Genomic DNA, 17,096 nt, shown 5'->3' with positions numbered 1-17,096 from the left:
ATACATGAACACACACACGCACACACACACACACACACACACACACACACACGTGTACATGCACACAGGCCATTTGGTCCTGAAGGCTACAGTAGATACATGGCGCACATTTTACACAGCGGCTTTAGATGCTATATTCGCTCACATTGCCATACTCAGGTGAAATATTATTCTTGGAAATAGCACTAGCTGGTGTTCATCTGCATGGCCAAAAGATTACAGAGACAGGGGACATACTGGGATTCTCGTGACAATTTTCCTCTCAGCAAACTCTGAGTTCAACAACAGCTCCTATGCACCTCGCCTGCTTGAAGCTGCCAAGCTGGCAGGATTTACCTTTTCTCCTTGCTCTGAGGTATCCGTTGCAGCTTTCTGTGCGGCACTGGAGAGCGAGTTTGCCACCTGTGGCTGGGCATCTAAGAGCTTCTTCAGCCTCAAGTCCACCAACTTACTATTTTGCTCTGTTAAACAAGCAAATACTGTGAATGACAGGTAAGGGGACGGAGACACACAGGCTACCGATTTTAAGTGACATCACAAGCATATTAGTAAACGTCAAAGGACACTGGACTAAGACAGCACACAGACAGACACACAGACTCTCTTGCCATATATTTCATCCTCAAGATCAACCCCTTAAAAAACACAGTCAGTGCGCCTGAAGATAACAGTTATGCTGTAGGTAATACTCGTTCTGATGACCTGAACAACGGAAATATGTGATATGCATACACATAACTGTATACACGGCACACGATAAGACAACAAGCCAGATACCTAAGAGGTGCTTTGTTTGCTTATCACTAAGACCGGCTCTTCCCTATACTCCTGGCTAGCTTGGAACTCACTATGTAGAAAAGGCTGGACCTGAACTTGCAGTGATCCTCCTGCCTCTGCCTCTCGGGTGCTGGGAGTACAGGTATACACAACTAATAAAGCTTGACACTTGAATTCAAATTATATTATCTCTACCTCTTCAATGATTTTAGTATGTTAAATTTACACATGCAGTAGCATGTTGAAATATGTTATTAACATGATCTCAGTAACATACTCACTGTCAGAATCCAGTGTTTAAGTGTGTACATATATATCCAGCATCGAAATAGTATATGCTTGCAATTACTTTCTACTTAAACAGCAGAAATATAATAAAACTTATCATCATTTTGGAATGTATTAAATATAGAGATGGAAAGCGTCCAAGCTATGGTTATAACTTTCAAAGAAACAATTTCAAATCATCTTGCCAAGCACATTAATTTCTAATATAAAGTCATTAAAAATAAGTAGAAACAAATATTTCTACTTTAAAATTCACACAAAGTGTTTTTTTTTTAATAAAACGGTTGCAGAGGACACGCCAACTTTTGGCGAATGGTATTTTTCACAAAGATTAATAACTTTTCTAATTATAATACTCTTAATAAATGTCATTATCATTACTTTCATGCAAATTTTTCAGTTTATACTGCCAGGCAGGCTTTTTTCAACAATATCAGATGAACTATGGTCAAACCAAGATAAAGATTGAACAATTTATTATTAAAACAGTATGACTTTTATATACATATTGATAAAGGAATTTTGGAGAAAATAAAGCAGGATAAAAATCATACTATTTCCTGTGTGCCTCCAGACCCCAGTCTGTACTCCTATTCTTACTATCATAAACTACAGCCATGGACCGGGAAGCCTGTGTCTGCATGTGCCTTACCTTCTGAAGAGCTCACTGCAGCTGGGAGGCTGATGCAGGAGGATTACCAGTTCCAGGGTAGACTAGGCTTACAATGAATTCCAGACCAGCCTGAGCTCCGGTGAGAGTCTGTCTCACATGAAGCAAAGCATCAATACCAAATAGGAGACAGGGCGTGCTTTCCTTTTCAGCAGCGACATCTCTTCACTTCTACTGTTTACTTATTATCTTTTATGTATATGTGTGACATGTGTGGATTTGCGTGTGTGTTTGTTTGTACATGTATGCATGTGTCAAATGATACTGGATGTTTAATGTTTTTGAGACCAGCTATCTTAGTCAGTAAACCTGGCACTCAGCTTCTGGGCCAGCCTTGCTGCTTGGTTAGCACCAAGTGGCTTGCTGTCCCGACTTAAGGGCTGATATTACAGAAAGGGGCTTTTCACCTGGGTGTTAACGATCTGAACTTAATAGACTCCATGCTCCCAAATAAACCACCTCCCCATCTCTGAGAGAAGTTATTTTTTTCCTCAAGTACAAGAATCAAGCTAGCCAGAATTAAAATGAGTGAGATTTAAAAAAGAAAAATCCTACAAAAGTTGCAACAGCTAATTTTTCCATTTTACCCAAGAAATGGCTAATTTTCCTACCTATCCAATCTATTTTAAGTAAAGACATGCACATTGCTTATTTTACTGATTTTATAATTCCATATTCAGAAGTCTATCTTCAAGTCCTCAACAGTAAAAGGATGTTAAGAATTCTCTTCCCTCTCTCCTCTCTCTCCCCCTGCTCGGTTTCTAAGGAAGAATTTGTGGTAACCTTAAGGGGAGGACAGGCAGGCAGCAACACAAAGAGAAACTGAAGACAAATTCTACTGTTTTTAAGAAAGAGCTAGAAGCTGGAGAGATGGCTCAGCAGTTAACAACACTGGTTGCTCTTCCAAAAACCCAGGTTCGATTCCAAGCACCCACACAGAGGCACAAAACTGGCTATAAATGCAATTCCAGGGGATCTGATGCCTGCTTCCGGCCTTCAAAAGCACTAGGTACATACTTGGTACACAGACATACCTGCAAGAAGGGCACCTGTAAACATAAAAAAATAAATAAAATAAAATAAAAGTTTTATTAGAAATGAACTAAAAGGTGGTTTTAGTTTTGCGCCAAACATTTAAAATGCTTTCCCTAAATATTAGGATTTTCTTGAACAAGTTTACGTGCCCCTGGCTGCTGTGTAGAGATAACATATCTTAATGCTGAGTCACGAGGGAGGCGTTGACAGAAGGCCATGAGTTTTCTCAATGGCTGCTGTGGTCAAGAAGCCCCTGGACAAATGTTTTCAGGAGAAGCAGCAGCTAGAAGTGGGGGAGACACAGCAGGTCCACTGCAGGGAGGAGTGGGGCTGCCTTCCGTCCCTTTCCACATCATCATCAGGGAGGTCACTCAGAGACCTTACTCCTCATCTCTGTAAGGAGAAGGTCAGAGTTTTCACTGCTGTGAGAACTCAACTCGAGAACCATTTGTGGAGCACCGGATGAAACGCTGGATCGCTGCCTGCTGCTCCTTCTGAGGGCACACAGAACGCACACCCCAAAGCAGCATGTTTATATTGGAAAAGAGAATAAAGGTGGCCCTGGTGTGACTTACGACATGACAGAAGAGGTCATATTAATCTGACTGTGGTTTAGACAAGGAGAGTTTGGAGTGCCCTACTCTAATCAATTGTTCAGCATATGTAAAACAGTAATAGTATTGAAAGCAAGCAAGAAAACTGCAAAATAACTCAGTAAGACTACACATTTTGACAGAAAGATCTCATAATATAGCCCAGGTTGGCCTCAAACTTACTATATAGTCCAGGCTGGCCTGGAACTTTTCCTTATCCTCCTGTCTCAGCCTTATGGATCAATAGCCAGTACTGCCATTAGTGATTCTAAACAAGTGAGTCTGATCTATGGGTTTAGATTTGATCTGAATTATTTCATTTATTCCACACGTAGTATACAGTAGCACAACAAAACAATGAAGCAGTGAGGAAGCCACCCACTCCCTGAAACTTAACTGAAACTATAAACTGAAACTTAGAGTGATTACTAGTGATAAAAGAACTTATGTCATAATTTACTATACCAACGTTAAGCTATTTGAACATTTAAATGAAAACAAAATAATGAACATTTATGGAAGGTGGAGTTGACTAATTAGTGAGGGCATAAGATGTAAAAAGAGTACAAAAATAAATTATTACTGACAATGTAAAAATGTAACGATAAAGTTTGCCATGCAGTAGGACACAAGACATTTATAATTTGAAATTACCGGGAGTGTCAAGGTCACTTTCTATATTAGTAAGTTCATCTCCACCTCCTACCACAAAGCCTTCAGGACTCTCCTCGTTAGTATCTATCTCAATATTATCATTTTCATCTGTAAGAACATGCAGCAATCACGTTAGTATAGCATTCATATTTGTCCTCACCCCCAAAGAAGAAAAACGCGTATTTCAGTGACAGTGACTCTCAAGTCTGACAAGGATGAAGCAAGTTGGGAACTTGGTCTTGAGTGACTTCCCCACTGGTGGATCACCAGTTATATTTTACCTTCTGATGTCAAAGCTTAATTATCACATCACAGCAGACGCAGCGGTTTGGACAATTTGCCACCCGCTGTTTCTAAATCACCGAACTCATTAAATCTTTGTGTTTTACTGTATAATCTACTAATAATCACTAATTCATGATATATGGAAATGAAGTTGACTTAGTGGAAAACCTCTGAAACTCTCGTTTTTTGTCCCTGTTAGATATGATTGTATAAGCACATCTCGTTCGTTTTGGGCTTCCCAGTTACGCAGCCACTGCTAATGGCAGTTAACATTGAATGGGCTTCCCGGCAGCATGAGGCGTTAGAAGAGTGAACGACGGCCTGACAAGAGCCTCCTCCTGCACAGGGGAAAGGCAGGGACACAAGTCGCTGCTGCTGTTAGAGTAGGATCCCAGGCGCCGTCAGCTGGCAGCTCTTCACCAGCTATGTCCAGAACAGCTATTCCGCTCACTTCCTGAAGGTGAACACCTTAACTTCACGGTCCTCAAAACTTCTCCAAATACTTCTGCAGCTTAGCAGATGAATTAGCAAATACACCCAAGTGCTACCAAGGTAGTCAAACACTTCCGAGGTGATCTGTGCCAGAGACATTAACAGCAATGGTTTTGGGACAGCTAGCTATACTTGGCTGCTGTCAATCAGTCACCATTGATTATTACAATTAACCTAGAGCCAAAGTACAAAATATAGCATTCTTTTTTTTTTTTTTAACTAAAAAACCAACTAATGGGCGAGCCCATTGGGATCTATCAGATCTCTCTAGATATGGCGTCACTCCTGCCAATGCTGACCTAGCTGCTGAGAGCTGGAGACTAGAAAAGCTGCGGGTGCAAGTCCAGGTGTTGGAAACGCTGTGACCTGAAGACGCGGGATGGAGAGCCCAGCGTAGAGGAGCTGTAACAGGATTCAAACCTGATCAAAGACTAGGGTATGGGGAAGGAGTCAGGTGAGGAAAAAAGTTCAATCAGCCTTTGATAATGGCTGTGCTGTGGGAAGTGGCAAGGAGTAGACATGCGGTAGGACACGGGTACTTGTAAGCTGCCAAGTCCCGTGTCACATTAAACAGGTGCCACACGTGTTCTCTCCAGGAAAAATGACCTCCATTTATATTACCACTCAGCAAGGATCTAGATGGATTAACTCAGTGTTTGTATTCACATTGTTAGGCTTACGTAAAACGATTACTATTTGGGAAGACAAACATAAAAACTGACCTTCTATCATCTCACCTATGAATGAGGTTTTACTTTCCAGTCACTAACCAGCTTGAAGTGAACTTTAGATTCTTTTCAGCAGTTACAACATACTTCCCAACAGCTGGGAAACTTCAATGCACTAACAGAACTCAAGTACTGTGTGTGTGTGTGTGTGTGTGTGTGTGTGTGTGTGTGTGTGTGTGTGTATTGAAAGACATCACATCTATATCTATGTATCTACACACATCGATCGATATAGTTTTCTTCATGGCTAACCATGGAAAATCGAGCAGGTGAGCACGGCAGAGCCAAGGGCAGAGAAGCTCTGCCTGAGTGAGAGAGAGCACAGGATGCTCTGTGTTCTGTGCTCTGTGTGCAGGAGCAGTGAGTGTCAACTGTGCATACTCATACCCAATACCCATACTCATACCCATACCCATACCCATACCCATACCCATACCCATACCCATACTCATACCCATACCATACCCATACCCATACTCATATCCATACTCATACTCATACCCATACTCATACCCATACCCATACCCATACTCATACCCATACCCATACCCATACTCAATGTGAGGCTGTGAATGCACTGGCTGACGCTGTGTACTACTCCAGCACATCGACACAACCAATCTTAGACTCTTTCCTCACGGGTAAACGAAATCAGGATATCTGGTGGTAACATAAAAGGAATATCTACAACGCCAAACAAACAAACAAAAAAAAAGAAATCCAGGCTGTCATTAAAATATATATTCAGAAAAATAAAAGATTCAGAAGGAAGTTTCTCACTTAACCTTTCTGTTATTGTTTGTTTGTTTGTTTGTTTAATTTTCAACCAAGGGCTCCAGAAAATTCAGAACTTTCAAATGCAATACAAGTATTGTAAGTCCTAAATAAAGAAGAAAATAAAAATCACTGAAAATCTTTAAGATTTTATTTTGGCCCAACACATTTTGTGATTCACACTATCCCAATTTACCATGGGCACTGGATTCCAATGAATCCACATGAAGTTTTTGGTTGTGCTACGTAAGGATCAACAAACTACCGCCCAGGAGCAGAATCTGTCCTGCCGCTTTTGAGGGCGGAAACGCTATGCCTGCTCATTCAAATATGACTCAAGGCTGCTTTCAGAGAACATGGACAGAGCAGAGCTGCTACAGTGGAGGCCGGGCGGTATTTCCTCTGGCCACGTTAAAGAGTTTGCTGATTGCTGGCTCTGACAAGTGGTGGGGTTTCTGGATAGGCAGGTGCAAGCGTAGGAGTGTTAGCATTTCAGGAAGAAGGAGTGTTAGCATTTCAGGAAGACTCTCACCACTCTACCTTTCCCTACAGGGCTCTCCAATGCACAGGCTTGACAATCACAGCTCATTCCTGACATCAGTGCAAGACACTGAGGTGAGATGAGGAAAGACAGGCTTCCATCTGCTCCCTCATGGTCATGGGCCAAGATTCTACTGAGGTCAGAGAACAGGCCCACTCTACCTGCCTCAGGTCAATCTCAATCCTTTCTGCTTATCATCTGCACTTGCGTGTTTCTGTTGTAATGTTCACAAATCGCCAAGTTATAGGGTCATGGTGTCTATCCATGAATTGATAAAGAAATCTTCAGTCAGTCAGTATGGACAGAACAGTACAGAACCACAAAAACAAGAGAAGCCCATCATTTCTCCCTGTGGATGGAAATGGGGTCAGTGTGTCACATGGACAGCCAAGAAGTAATGTTCAGCATGACACTTTCACACAGACTAGAGAGGAGCAATGGACGCAGCAAGGGAAGACAGGACAAGGAGACGATCGGACAGGAGAGAGCCTTAGGCACCAGCCTGGCCCTTATTCTTCCATTCACTCTGCTCTCTGTGGTTACTTTGCCTGTCACATGACGTCAGGACCAGGTCTTCGCTTTCCAGACTGCAGGAAGAGCTAGCTCCAGTCCTGGGCTGCAACCCTGACGTTTCTTGGTCTGGCCTAATCTTGACAATCACAGCTCATTCCTGACATCAGTGCAGTAATCTGGCCCTATACACTGCAAGGGCGCTTGTATTTTCTTTTTTTAGAAAAACATTTCTCATCTGAGGAGAGGGTTGATAGTCTTCAACAATTTATTTTATTTATTCCACATATGTGTGCCTGTGTGTGTTAGTTACAATGACTGAATCCAGTGCCTGACTGGTGCTAGACAATACTTTACCTCTGAGCTACACAATCAGAGCAGTATTACTTACTTTGCACAGACTTACTCTTCCCCAGCTCCAGCTCTCTCAGGTTTGATTTAAGCCCTTTTACCTCCTCTTGAGGGTAATAATATTCTAAGGCCACTGAGGACAAGTACCTGACACTCTTATTACATAATTTCATTAGATAGATAGATTACACATCTTTGGATTTACTTTGAAGGAAAAGCTCACAGGCCCCTTGAATGGACTCCTATAAAAGTGCAGTTTCAAATTTAGAACCACCAAACCGAGTACTGAGAGGCAAAATTAAAATTCTTTGTTTTATATGGTCCTTGTCTCAACATTGAGCTTCGAGTAATCTGCAAATACTCTAGGGTCATGGTGTCTAGATGACTGTCTCAGGGTCAGGACAATAGAATCGACCTAGAGGAAACTGGTACGAACTATAGTGATGATTCTTACATATTGAGATATACAGACTCTCATGTGGCCTAGGCCTGATGCTCTCTCTACCTCTTGACGCTGGGGTTGCACGTATATACCACCACACATCGCCAAAGATACTTCACAAAATTCTATCACATTTTATGTGCGCACATGGAGGGTCCGGGGATGACTGTACCACAGTCCACATGTGGAGGTCATAGACAAAGTGTAAAATGTCTTTACTTACACCATGTATGTGCAAGGACTGGATTTAGGGGAGCAGGCATGGTGGAAAGTGCTTTTGCTAGCGGAGCCATCTCAGCAGCACAAAAAATATCACTTAAAAGATCTCATTGAAGGGGAAAGTCTTGGAGCTGGTGCAGGTGGGTTTAATGGCAAATGTGTGCTTAGCATGCACAAGACTCACGGGCTCCATCCCCAGCAAAGCCAAACCGTGTTTCCTATGGAAGAGTCACGACTAGCAATCCTACCATCTAGACCCTTAGGACCTGAGTGCATCTGATCTGCTCTTCCAACAACGAGGCATCAAGGGATCTCATAAACCTAAGGAGTGTGATCTACCCCCTCCCCCACCCTTTGTCTTCCTTTTGAACCAGGGCCTGGCTATACAGCCAGGGCTGGCCTCCAGCTTGAAGTCATCCCTGCCTCAGCCAGGATTACTGGCTTAAGCGCCTATGTCCAAGCTGAAGAGTGATGCTTGCATTAAAAATGAAGGCACAAGTTGACCTGGAAAAAAATACCATTTATCTCTGATTTACTCTACTCCCCTTGGCTTAAGACAAACAAAGCGACCCACACCTGTAGGCTAGAAAGTTTACGGTCTTATGTAACATTCCAAGTAAGAATAACAAGTCCTAAGAGGTCTGCTGAAGATTTCTGGGTTCTCTGTGGAACGCGTGATACAAGATTCTTTCGCTCACCTCCAGATGCCTTTGACCTTTCTTTCAACTTCTCTGCGGCCATTTCACCATAGCTGGGAAGTTCTGACATCTTCACTCCACATCGAGCTTCTGCTATTAGCTGACGAGCCCTCTCTCTCAGCTGCCGACGCCTCTCTTCATCTTGGCGCTAAGATATATTGAACAGTTGCCAAGTCAGTAATGACAGAAATGCAATTTCATTTTCAATCTGATCATCGTGATAGTAACTGCTTACAGCGTGGTGCTTGGCCCACGGTATAAACAGGGCACTCCGCGTCAGCTGGATGTCACACCATTTTAAAAGACATCTTAGAATCAGCTCTTTAAAACATTTACAAATCATTGTAGTAAAATGTCCATCACAAATTTAAATTAAAGAATGTTTGGCAACACAAACTATTAAAGAAAAGGCAGAAATTATTAATAAAAAAAAAACAGACTTGGAGAAGAAAGTTCCAATAATCAGAATAGAATTTAGTTAATAACTTATTCTTTTACAAATAAAACTTAACTTGCTATTTTCTAATAAAGGTACTAAGCACTATCTAAAATACGCCTTGATGCTATGAAATACAGCGATACTTAGATCAACGACAAGTGGCATTTTCCATAGAGTAAGAGTGAAGAGAGTAGGTCAGTTAACAGTTCTAACCTAAAAAATTCCAACAGTAACAGAACGGTGATATGAAATTCTTTTTTTTTTTTTTATTGCTACATCAACTCTTAGAGGCACAATAAGGAAAAAAAAATCCGATAATGTCTAATAAAGTTTTGAATTTAAAATAAGTAAAATCTGCAACAAATAGGTAGGATAGTTGTTGAATTCTCTGAGGGGTTATTAAGAATTATAGGCAGGGGTTCAAGGGATGGCTCAGCATTTAAGAGAAAACCTGAGCTGCCATGAGGACTTGAGACCTGATCCAGTATCCATGTAAAAAGCCAGGTACGATCTTTCCACACAACTGCAGCCCCAGCACTGTGGGGCACAGAGACAGGGAGACTAGTGCTTGGTAGGTCCAGGTTCCAAGGTGGAGAATGAGAGAGGAAGACCCCTGATATCTGTGAGGCCTCTGTGTGAACAACGCACACACATATTCATATACATTCTCTCTCTCTCTCTCTCTCTCTCTCTCTCTCTCTCTCTCTCTCTCTCTCCTAATATTTCCTAATCTCCATAAAACATGTCCATACTAAATATTGAATAGCTGTGGCTTTGAATACATCATCTCTTCTTCCTGGACCATGGTTCTCATATCATTTAACTCCTACTGATTCCTCAAGATCCGGCTTAATCCACTCAGCCTCCTCTGACATCCTGCTCTCTTCATGGGTGGAATTGTGTGCTCCTTTCTCGTCCACTGTCCTGTCCTGTGTGTGTGACAGTCACTGGTATTGACTGTCAGCTTGCTAGCATCTTGAACCACCTGGGAACCGAGCCTCTGGTCATTCCCATGAGAGACTATTGTGACTGCAGTAACTAAGGTTGGGAGAGGCCCACTGTGGTGCAGTCCATGCTCTGGGAGGTCCTGGAGGAAGAGAGTGGGGAAAGGAGCTGGGCAGCATTGAGCATTCATTGTTCTCTTCTGCCCCGGGGCTGTAATGTGACCAGCTACACTGCGTTCCTGTGGCCTGAATTTTCCCCACCATGATGAACTATGAACTGAAATAAAGCCTTTCTCCTTTGAGTTGCTCTTATCAGAGTATTTTACACAACAATAGGAAAAAAGACCTAAAGGAAAAAACCCTCAAATATAAGGCACACGTGTAAATATTTTTAAAGGAATACTTCATTATAACTTTTGAAACAACAGTTTTGGTTGGGGCGGGTGGGGGTCCGGGTAGACAAAGGTATCATGGCTTTTATTTTACACCTGCAGGAGTGGAATTGACAGAGCCCCGTGTGGAATGGCTATGGTAACTAATGCAAGTAAGCTGAGGACGCCAACTGGCCTACCCCGGAAGCATGCCCCAAGGCAGCAGGAACCACTAAAGGTGGCTTGGTATGTTGGCTTTTCTATGTTGTTTGTTTTTTACATACATGCTTTCTAAAGTTTAGGGGAATAGAAGATTAATCTAGCAAGAGTGAAATATAGGTTAACACAAGGAACTGGAAGGACATGAATTAGCAGGTTTATCAACAGCCCAATGAACCTACAAGAACATTCAGGAAGACGGGCTACGAGGAACAGGAAAGAAATGAAAGAAACCGATCTGAGACAGAATTAATTTCTGTCCTAGTGTTTGAGTAGAGATGTGGACAGAAGCAGGAAAATAGGAGTTTAAAAGTTTAAAATGAAATGGGACCTGCAACTATGGACTTATACTAAACACAGGAAACAGAAGCCAGCCGTAAGAGACCAACGTCTGGCTGAGGGGTGGGGGCTTGATGAGGGAATGGTACGTCTGAGCGTGTTTTCGTGGTGAGCTGGGAAGCTGGTCTGAGGCTGTGGTGTGAGGTAAAGCCAGGGCCACAGTGCTGAAGGCTGGATACATGGAAGCCTGAAGAGGAAGGAGGAGGCCGGGGTGTAGAGAGGCAGAAAACATGCACGTCAGTGGTCATGAGAATCAAAGTGGAAGAGGCTTCCAGGAGAAGGCACCCCAGAGGCAGAGGGATTTCTGTGAGTTCAAGGCCAGCCAGGGCTAAATAGAGAAGCCCACCTTAAAAACAAATAAAATAAAAATGACATTATTACCACCATGGAAGTCAGAAGTTACTCAGAAAATTTGAGAGGATCAATCAGGCTTAGTAGACAAGAGAAACCAGAGAAGTGCAACTCAAATCTAGGGACTTTAAAAGTCACTGGCTTTTTTGTTTGTTTGTTTTTTGTTTTGTTTTGAGGTAGCTAAAAAACAAAGCAAAATAAAACAAACAAACCCAAGAGATTTTGGCATCCTCAAAATTAATAAGATTAGATTAATAGGTAGGCCTAGGGGGACACTCTCAGGTTCTTGGTAGGCAAATCAGCACACTTCCAACTATCAAAAGCAACAGTGAGTACGAAGAGTTGAAGAATAATCACAGGAATGAATGAAGGCGGGTTCAACATGGCGGTAGGATGTTAAGATCGTAACTCGGGAAACCTGCAAGGACAAAAAAGGACACACAGAGAGGACTTGTGTAAGTCAACGATGGGGGAATCTCTAGTCCAGAGGCTGGCCTTATCGCCACTAACGCTAGGTCAACCACACATCATCTGTGTTTGGATATGAAGCATTGTGTGTACACACTGTTTACAACATTCTATCCCAAGCTAAAGCCAATGTGCTTATAATTTCCATTTTATCCATAACACGAGGACAGAGGAGCAAAATGAACAACACAGACAGAAAGCAGCACCCAAACCAACCTCCACAACAACGCGATTGCGTGTTATCTTAGACACATCGAGGGGAGAGACTGTCGAGTGACTCAGAGAAATGTGAATCTGATCACAGCGTTCAAAGGAACCAGCAGGGTTGACAAGGGCTGTGGCAACGTTCTCCTAAGCATACAGGGAGGGGATGGGGCTGGGCTGTTGGGAATACACACAACTGTTACAGTGGGGTCTTTGGACCTCAGCGTGTGCAGTGTAGCTATAGCTGAAGCACGTGGGAGGCAGAGGCGGGAGGATTTTGAATTTGAGATGAGCTTGGACTATACAGCAAGACCTTCACTTGAAACAAGAACAGCCTGAAAGTGGTCTTTCTATTTAAATTTTCTACGATGTAAGCAAAGCACTCTTGCAGAAGACGTGATGCTAACTGTAGGGGCTGGGAGGGGGCAGGTGAGATGGTGACTTCTTCGGGAAGGGTAGTGAGGAAGCAAGAGAGCTCTGACAAACGGTTTCTTAGCCTCTGGAAACAAGCTCACGTGTGATGTGCAGGGAAGAATGAAGACGTAAAGGAAATATACAAGAACTTTTCACGTAATACCAGTCTTTCTGGACTTTGACATACAGCATGAATAAGTGAAGATGAGGTTTGATAGTGTTTTAGTGGTGGTCTATGGTTCCTGAGCTTCCATGTGCTAAGTTCATTGGATTCTTATACCCTACCCTTTTTAACCAGAAGCACCAGACTTCAAGTCCAAATGCCACACAGCAAAACATCCAATAATTCAACCCATGTCTGTCGGACTCCACAGCCCTTCCTCTCAACTACTAATTAACTGAACCCCCACTGTCAAGGTAAACACAGATGCCATGGCTTGCATCTGTAATCCCAGAATTTGGAAGATGGATGCAAGAGGATCAGGAATTAAAGGCAGCCTAAGTTAATGAAAATCTAGGCTAGCCTGGTCTACAAGGATACAAAACCAGACAGAGTCAAGAGGCAGGAGAGATGGCTCAGTGGGCGAAGACTCTGGAGTTGGATCGATGGAACCTACCGGGTGGATAGAAAGTTCCTCTTTCTGACTTAGCTGCCCTCTGACCTCCACAAGCATGTTGTGGCGTGTGCACCCCCACCCCAAATAAACAGAGCCATCAGAAGAAAAACCAAAACAAACCCCAAAAGATCAAGTTACATGGCCAGCCGACCAAGGCACAATCTTTACTAACCCTGCATCCTTCTTCCACTGAAGGAGAGTGGGGACATGAATAAAAACCACGATTTAATATGCTGAAGGCAACAAGATTTAAGCCAACTTCATTACATGAGTAATAACTTCTTATGGAGCTAGAATATGGTGATTCGCACTGAGATTAAGTAGTCTTTGGCCATTTTAACTGATTTAAAATAAACGATTCTGCCTTTTCGAGTACAAATGGGAACCTATTTTCTTTACAAGCTACAACCTCCCAACTGTAGGCCGAGAGCTCACTAAGGGTGGCTGAGGTAGGCAACCATTAATAAAAAAAAAAAAAAACGGCTCTGAAAACTGGTCACCACACCGGCAATTTCTATGTAAATTGTTTATTTGTCCTTATTTACCCTTCATTGTTCTCCACACAATAGAGAAATGCAAATGAACAAATCAGAAAGCAGCCCTGACGGGGCTCTCTGTTTATAACCATTAGCCCAGAGGTGTGCTGTAATTCAATTCTCAAGTAGCAAGATTGAGCCTCATTAACAGGCAGCAAGGGCAGGTTACAACTCATAAAACCCTACAGTAAACAAAGTTTATAGACACAGAGCACAATCTTGAGCCTGATTGACAGAGTGCTAGTTCCCTATCAGATTGCCTTAATTTACTTTTCTCCTGATGTCCTTATACCACAGAGACAATTCTGCCTGCACCGCACTCTCCGGTGGGATGGCATATCTGTATTGTTTGTTTTCTCACCCGTCAGAACCGACTGAGAAAATAAGAGATAATTGTTAAAAGTCCTGGAAGTGTAGCTCAGTGGTAGAGCATTTGTCTGTTTGGGAAAAGCTCTAGGCCCAATCCATGCCTCTCCTTCCCGAAAAAAGTCACCAAGGAAAAAAAATGCAATTGTATGGACTGAATACACAAAACAACTTTAGCTTAATTGGGAAGTCCTAAACTTCCAGTTTCTTTATGAGAAGATCCATTCTAAGTAGAACTATTTCACTTATATGTAGGTTCCATTAAAAGTCAGATCGTGGGAATTGGGGGTCTAACTCAGTTACTGAATGTTTACTTTCCACGTGTGGGACCCGAGTTCAGTACTCAGCACCACACATGGTCAGTTTATTGGCAATATTTAAACAACAGATTAGAATTTTGCCACATTTACTAAAAATGGCAAGACTGCTCGTGTCCAAAGACCACATGACCAGAGGGTAGGGCTAATAACCATTCATTGGTTTTAGTAGAGCAATCCCTGCAAACCGCTCAAGTATGTTGGTAATGTTTCTGAGGATGCCTAAATCTAAGCACAGAAATGTGTTTTTGTTACCTTCCTTCTGACTAAGCTACATACAAAATGAGACAAGGACTGACCTGCTGCCAAAGTAGATCACCAGTCTACTTGGGAAACTCTTGTGGCCACCATCATTAAAGGTAGGCCATTGCCCTCTCCCTACATAAACCCCAAAAGCTGATAGATAGTGACCGTTTCTAAGACATTTGCCTTTTCTACAGAGGTACCATGACTCTGGAAGCTAGCCATACCTTTCTTTCTAAGGTGTCTTCATACCCTGCATGTTTTGTCTCTGCTCTGCACAGCGCTATGTGATAGCTATGGGCATCTTGACTGAATCTCGCTTAGATACACCCACCAGTGGTTGAACCTCAGACACGCTGTGTGAGTGTAAGAAACAGATTTCGCTGTCCTGAGATTTTAAAGCAATGGTCCCCCATAATCTCTGCTCCTAGCGTTTTTTTTAAGGCCCCGCTATTATTATTGTGATATTAAAGTTCTTGTTCTTTACAAAGTCAGTTCGAGTTCTCCTTTGTCATACTCAGGAAGTCAGGTGATGCGAACTCATTTGTTTACACTCATTTAAAGCCTGGGTCCCCATCTTGAATTAGAGACGCCTAGGAGAGAGGTGAATGCAGTGTCACCATCTTCGAGGCAAGGCCAAGGAGCCTGCACTTCAGTGCACACAAGCTGGGTCAGAACTAATAACTTTGGACAGAAGCTGAAAACATAGCCAGCCTCTCCTTGCCCGTCTCGAGGCGGCGGCTCGCCGTTTGCCTTACCGCGCTGAAATGGTCTATGATCTGTTACCGAGAGAGGCACTAGTAAAACTTGACGAGTTATGGACAAACTCTCCTAGAATGAGTAATGTAATTCCTTGTTTCCTTTCCATAAAAATGTATTGGTATGCAATTTTTATATTTCACAGTTCACCGACACCTAGGCGAGCTGTCTTCCAGTGCTCCAATGGTGCTGCTTTTAATTTTACCCTCCTTAGCTGTCGTAATTAAAGTGATCTGCGGTGGCACCCCAGCAGCTCTGACACAGCCCTGACACCCCCCAGCAGACTCTGTTTTTAGAGGGAAGGAGGAAAAGACTAGTTTCATTTCACAGAGAACAAGAAAATCAGGCTTCCCCAGTTCTCCCCCTTACCAATTGTTCTCTCAGCTGCCTTGAGCTCTTAAGAATCAAATAAAAATGGCTGCTATGGGGGGTCCCTCTTAGTCTTGCCGCAAATGTCACAGAATGACATTACTTTAGGCTAAAAATGTGCCACGGACTTGCGAAAGTGAATTAGAACACGAGAAACTGTCAGGGTAGTTTCTAAGGTCATTACCCACCCAAGGGTGTCTTTTACAACGGAAATAGTTTTATTCAGACACTTGAAAAATATACACGAGAAGTCCTTCTGCTTAAGAAACACGTGTCTATTGTATTCTCACAAATAAGCTTTAAAAACAATCAATGTAATTTGTATTTTTATATCATAAAAAAATTCTGTAACAGAACAATTCTCACTACCCCACCAACAAAACCCAAGTCTGCATCTTTATATTCCCTCCACAGCAGAGAGCAGTGCTTGCTTATATTGGACTGCAATTAAACTAAATAAATTTTAATATGAAAAGTTTTATGTAGTGCTTCTCAAAATGGTCCTTAGAATTCCCTAATGTTATATTAAACTAAGAAAATAACTTGACTATTGCCTTTCATCAAGAGGCAGGAAGCTAAGCTCTGTTATTAGCACAAAGCATGAACAAAAAAAAAAAAAAAAAAAAGAATTCCATGCTTGTCCAGAGGCAGGGATTACTGAAGCTCACCTATTCACCTTCCACAGAAAACAGAATAAAAATCTTACAAGGGCTTTTGAGGTTTGGGTAGACTGCTATATTTCATTGCCAACTTGGTCAGGTCTTGACTGAATAAATGGGATTTAGGATGAAACATTAAAACTGTTTAGCAGATCTTTTCAGTCCATTTCAAACTTTTCTCGTGCTGGTTTATAATATAAGCAGACATGTTTTAAATGACCACACCTGCTCACTTCTCTGGGGATGGCCTGATCTCTGCTTCTCTAACAAAGAAAGCAAAAGGGGAAAAAATGGCCTTTCTTGTTGCAAAACAGAGTGGAAAGTCAAAATCTTTCTCAAGTTTGCTCCATCTGGTCAGATTAAATCTTTGATCAACCTCGGGGATTACATTTATTTTTGTAGTAACCCTTAAATTTTGGGCTTG

The 17,096-nt window shown here is 42.3% G+C and overlaps 1 protein-coding gene across 1 annotated transcript in view; it reads right to left on the bottom strand.

Moving 5' to 3' along the window:
• Ehbp1 (EH domain binding protein 1) overlaps positions 1 to 17,096 on the bottom strand; it is a 255,761-nt gene that overhangs the window by 48,665 nt on the left and 190,000 nt on the right. The window contains 3 exon segments of the mRNA XM_032916220.1: positions 337 to 461; positions 4,018 to 4,125; positions 9,058 to 9,205. Coding sequence (XP_032772111.1) covers positions 337 to 461; positions 4,018 to 4,125; positions 9,058 to 9,205 — 381 coding nt within the window.

The sequence above is a fragment of the Rattus rattus genome, chromosome 11, assembly GCF_011064425.1.
Source record: "Rattus rattus isolate New Zealand chromosome 11, Rrattus_CSIRO_v1, whole genome shotgun sequence".
In the NCBI taxonomy this organism is placed as follows: Eukaryota; Metazoa; Chordata; class Mammalia; order Rodentia; family Muridae; genus Rattus; species Rattus rattus.
The sequence above is the reverse complement of the archived record's forward strand: the minus strand, read 5'-3'. Positions and strand labels throughout refer to the sequence as shown.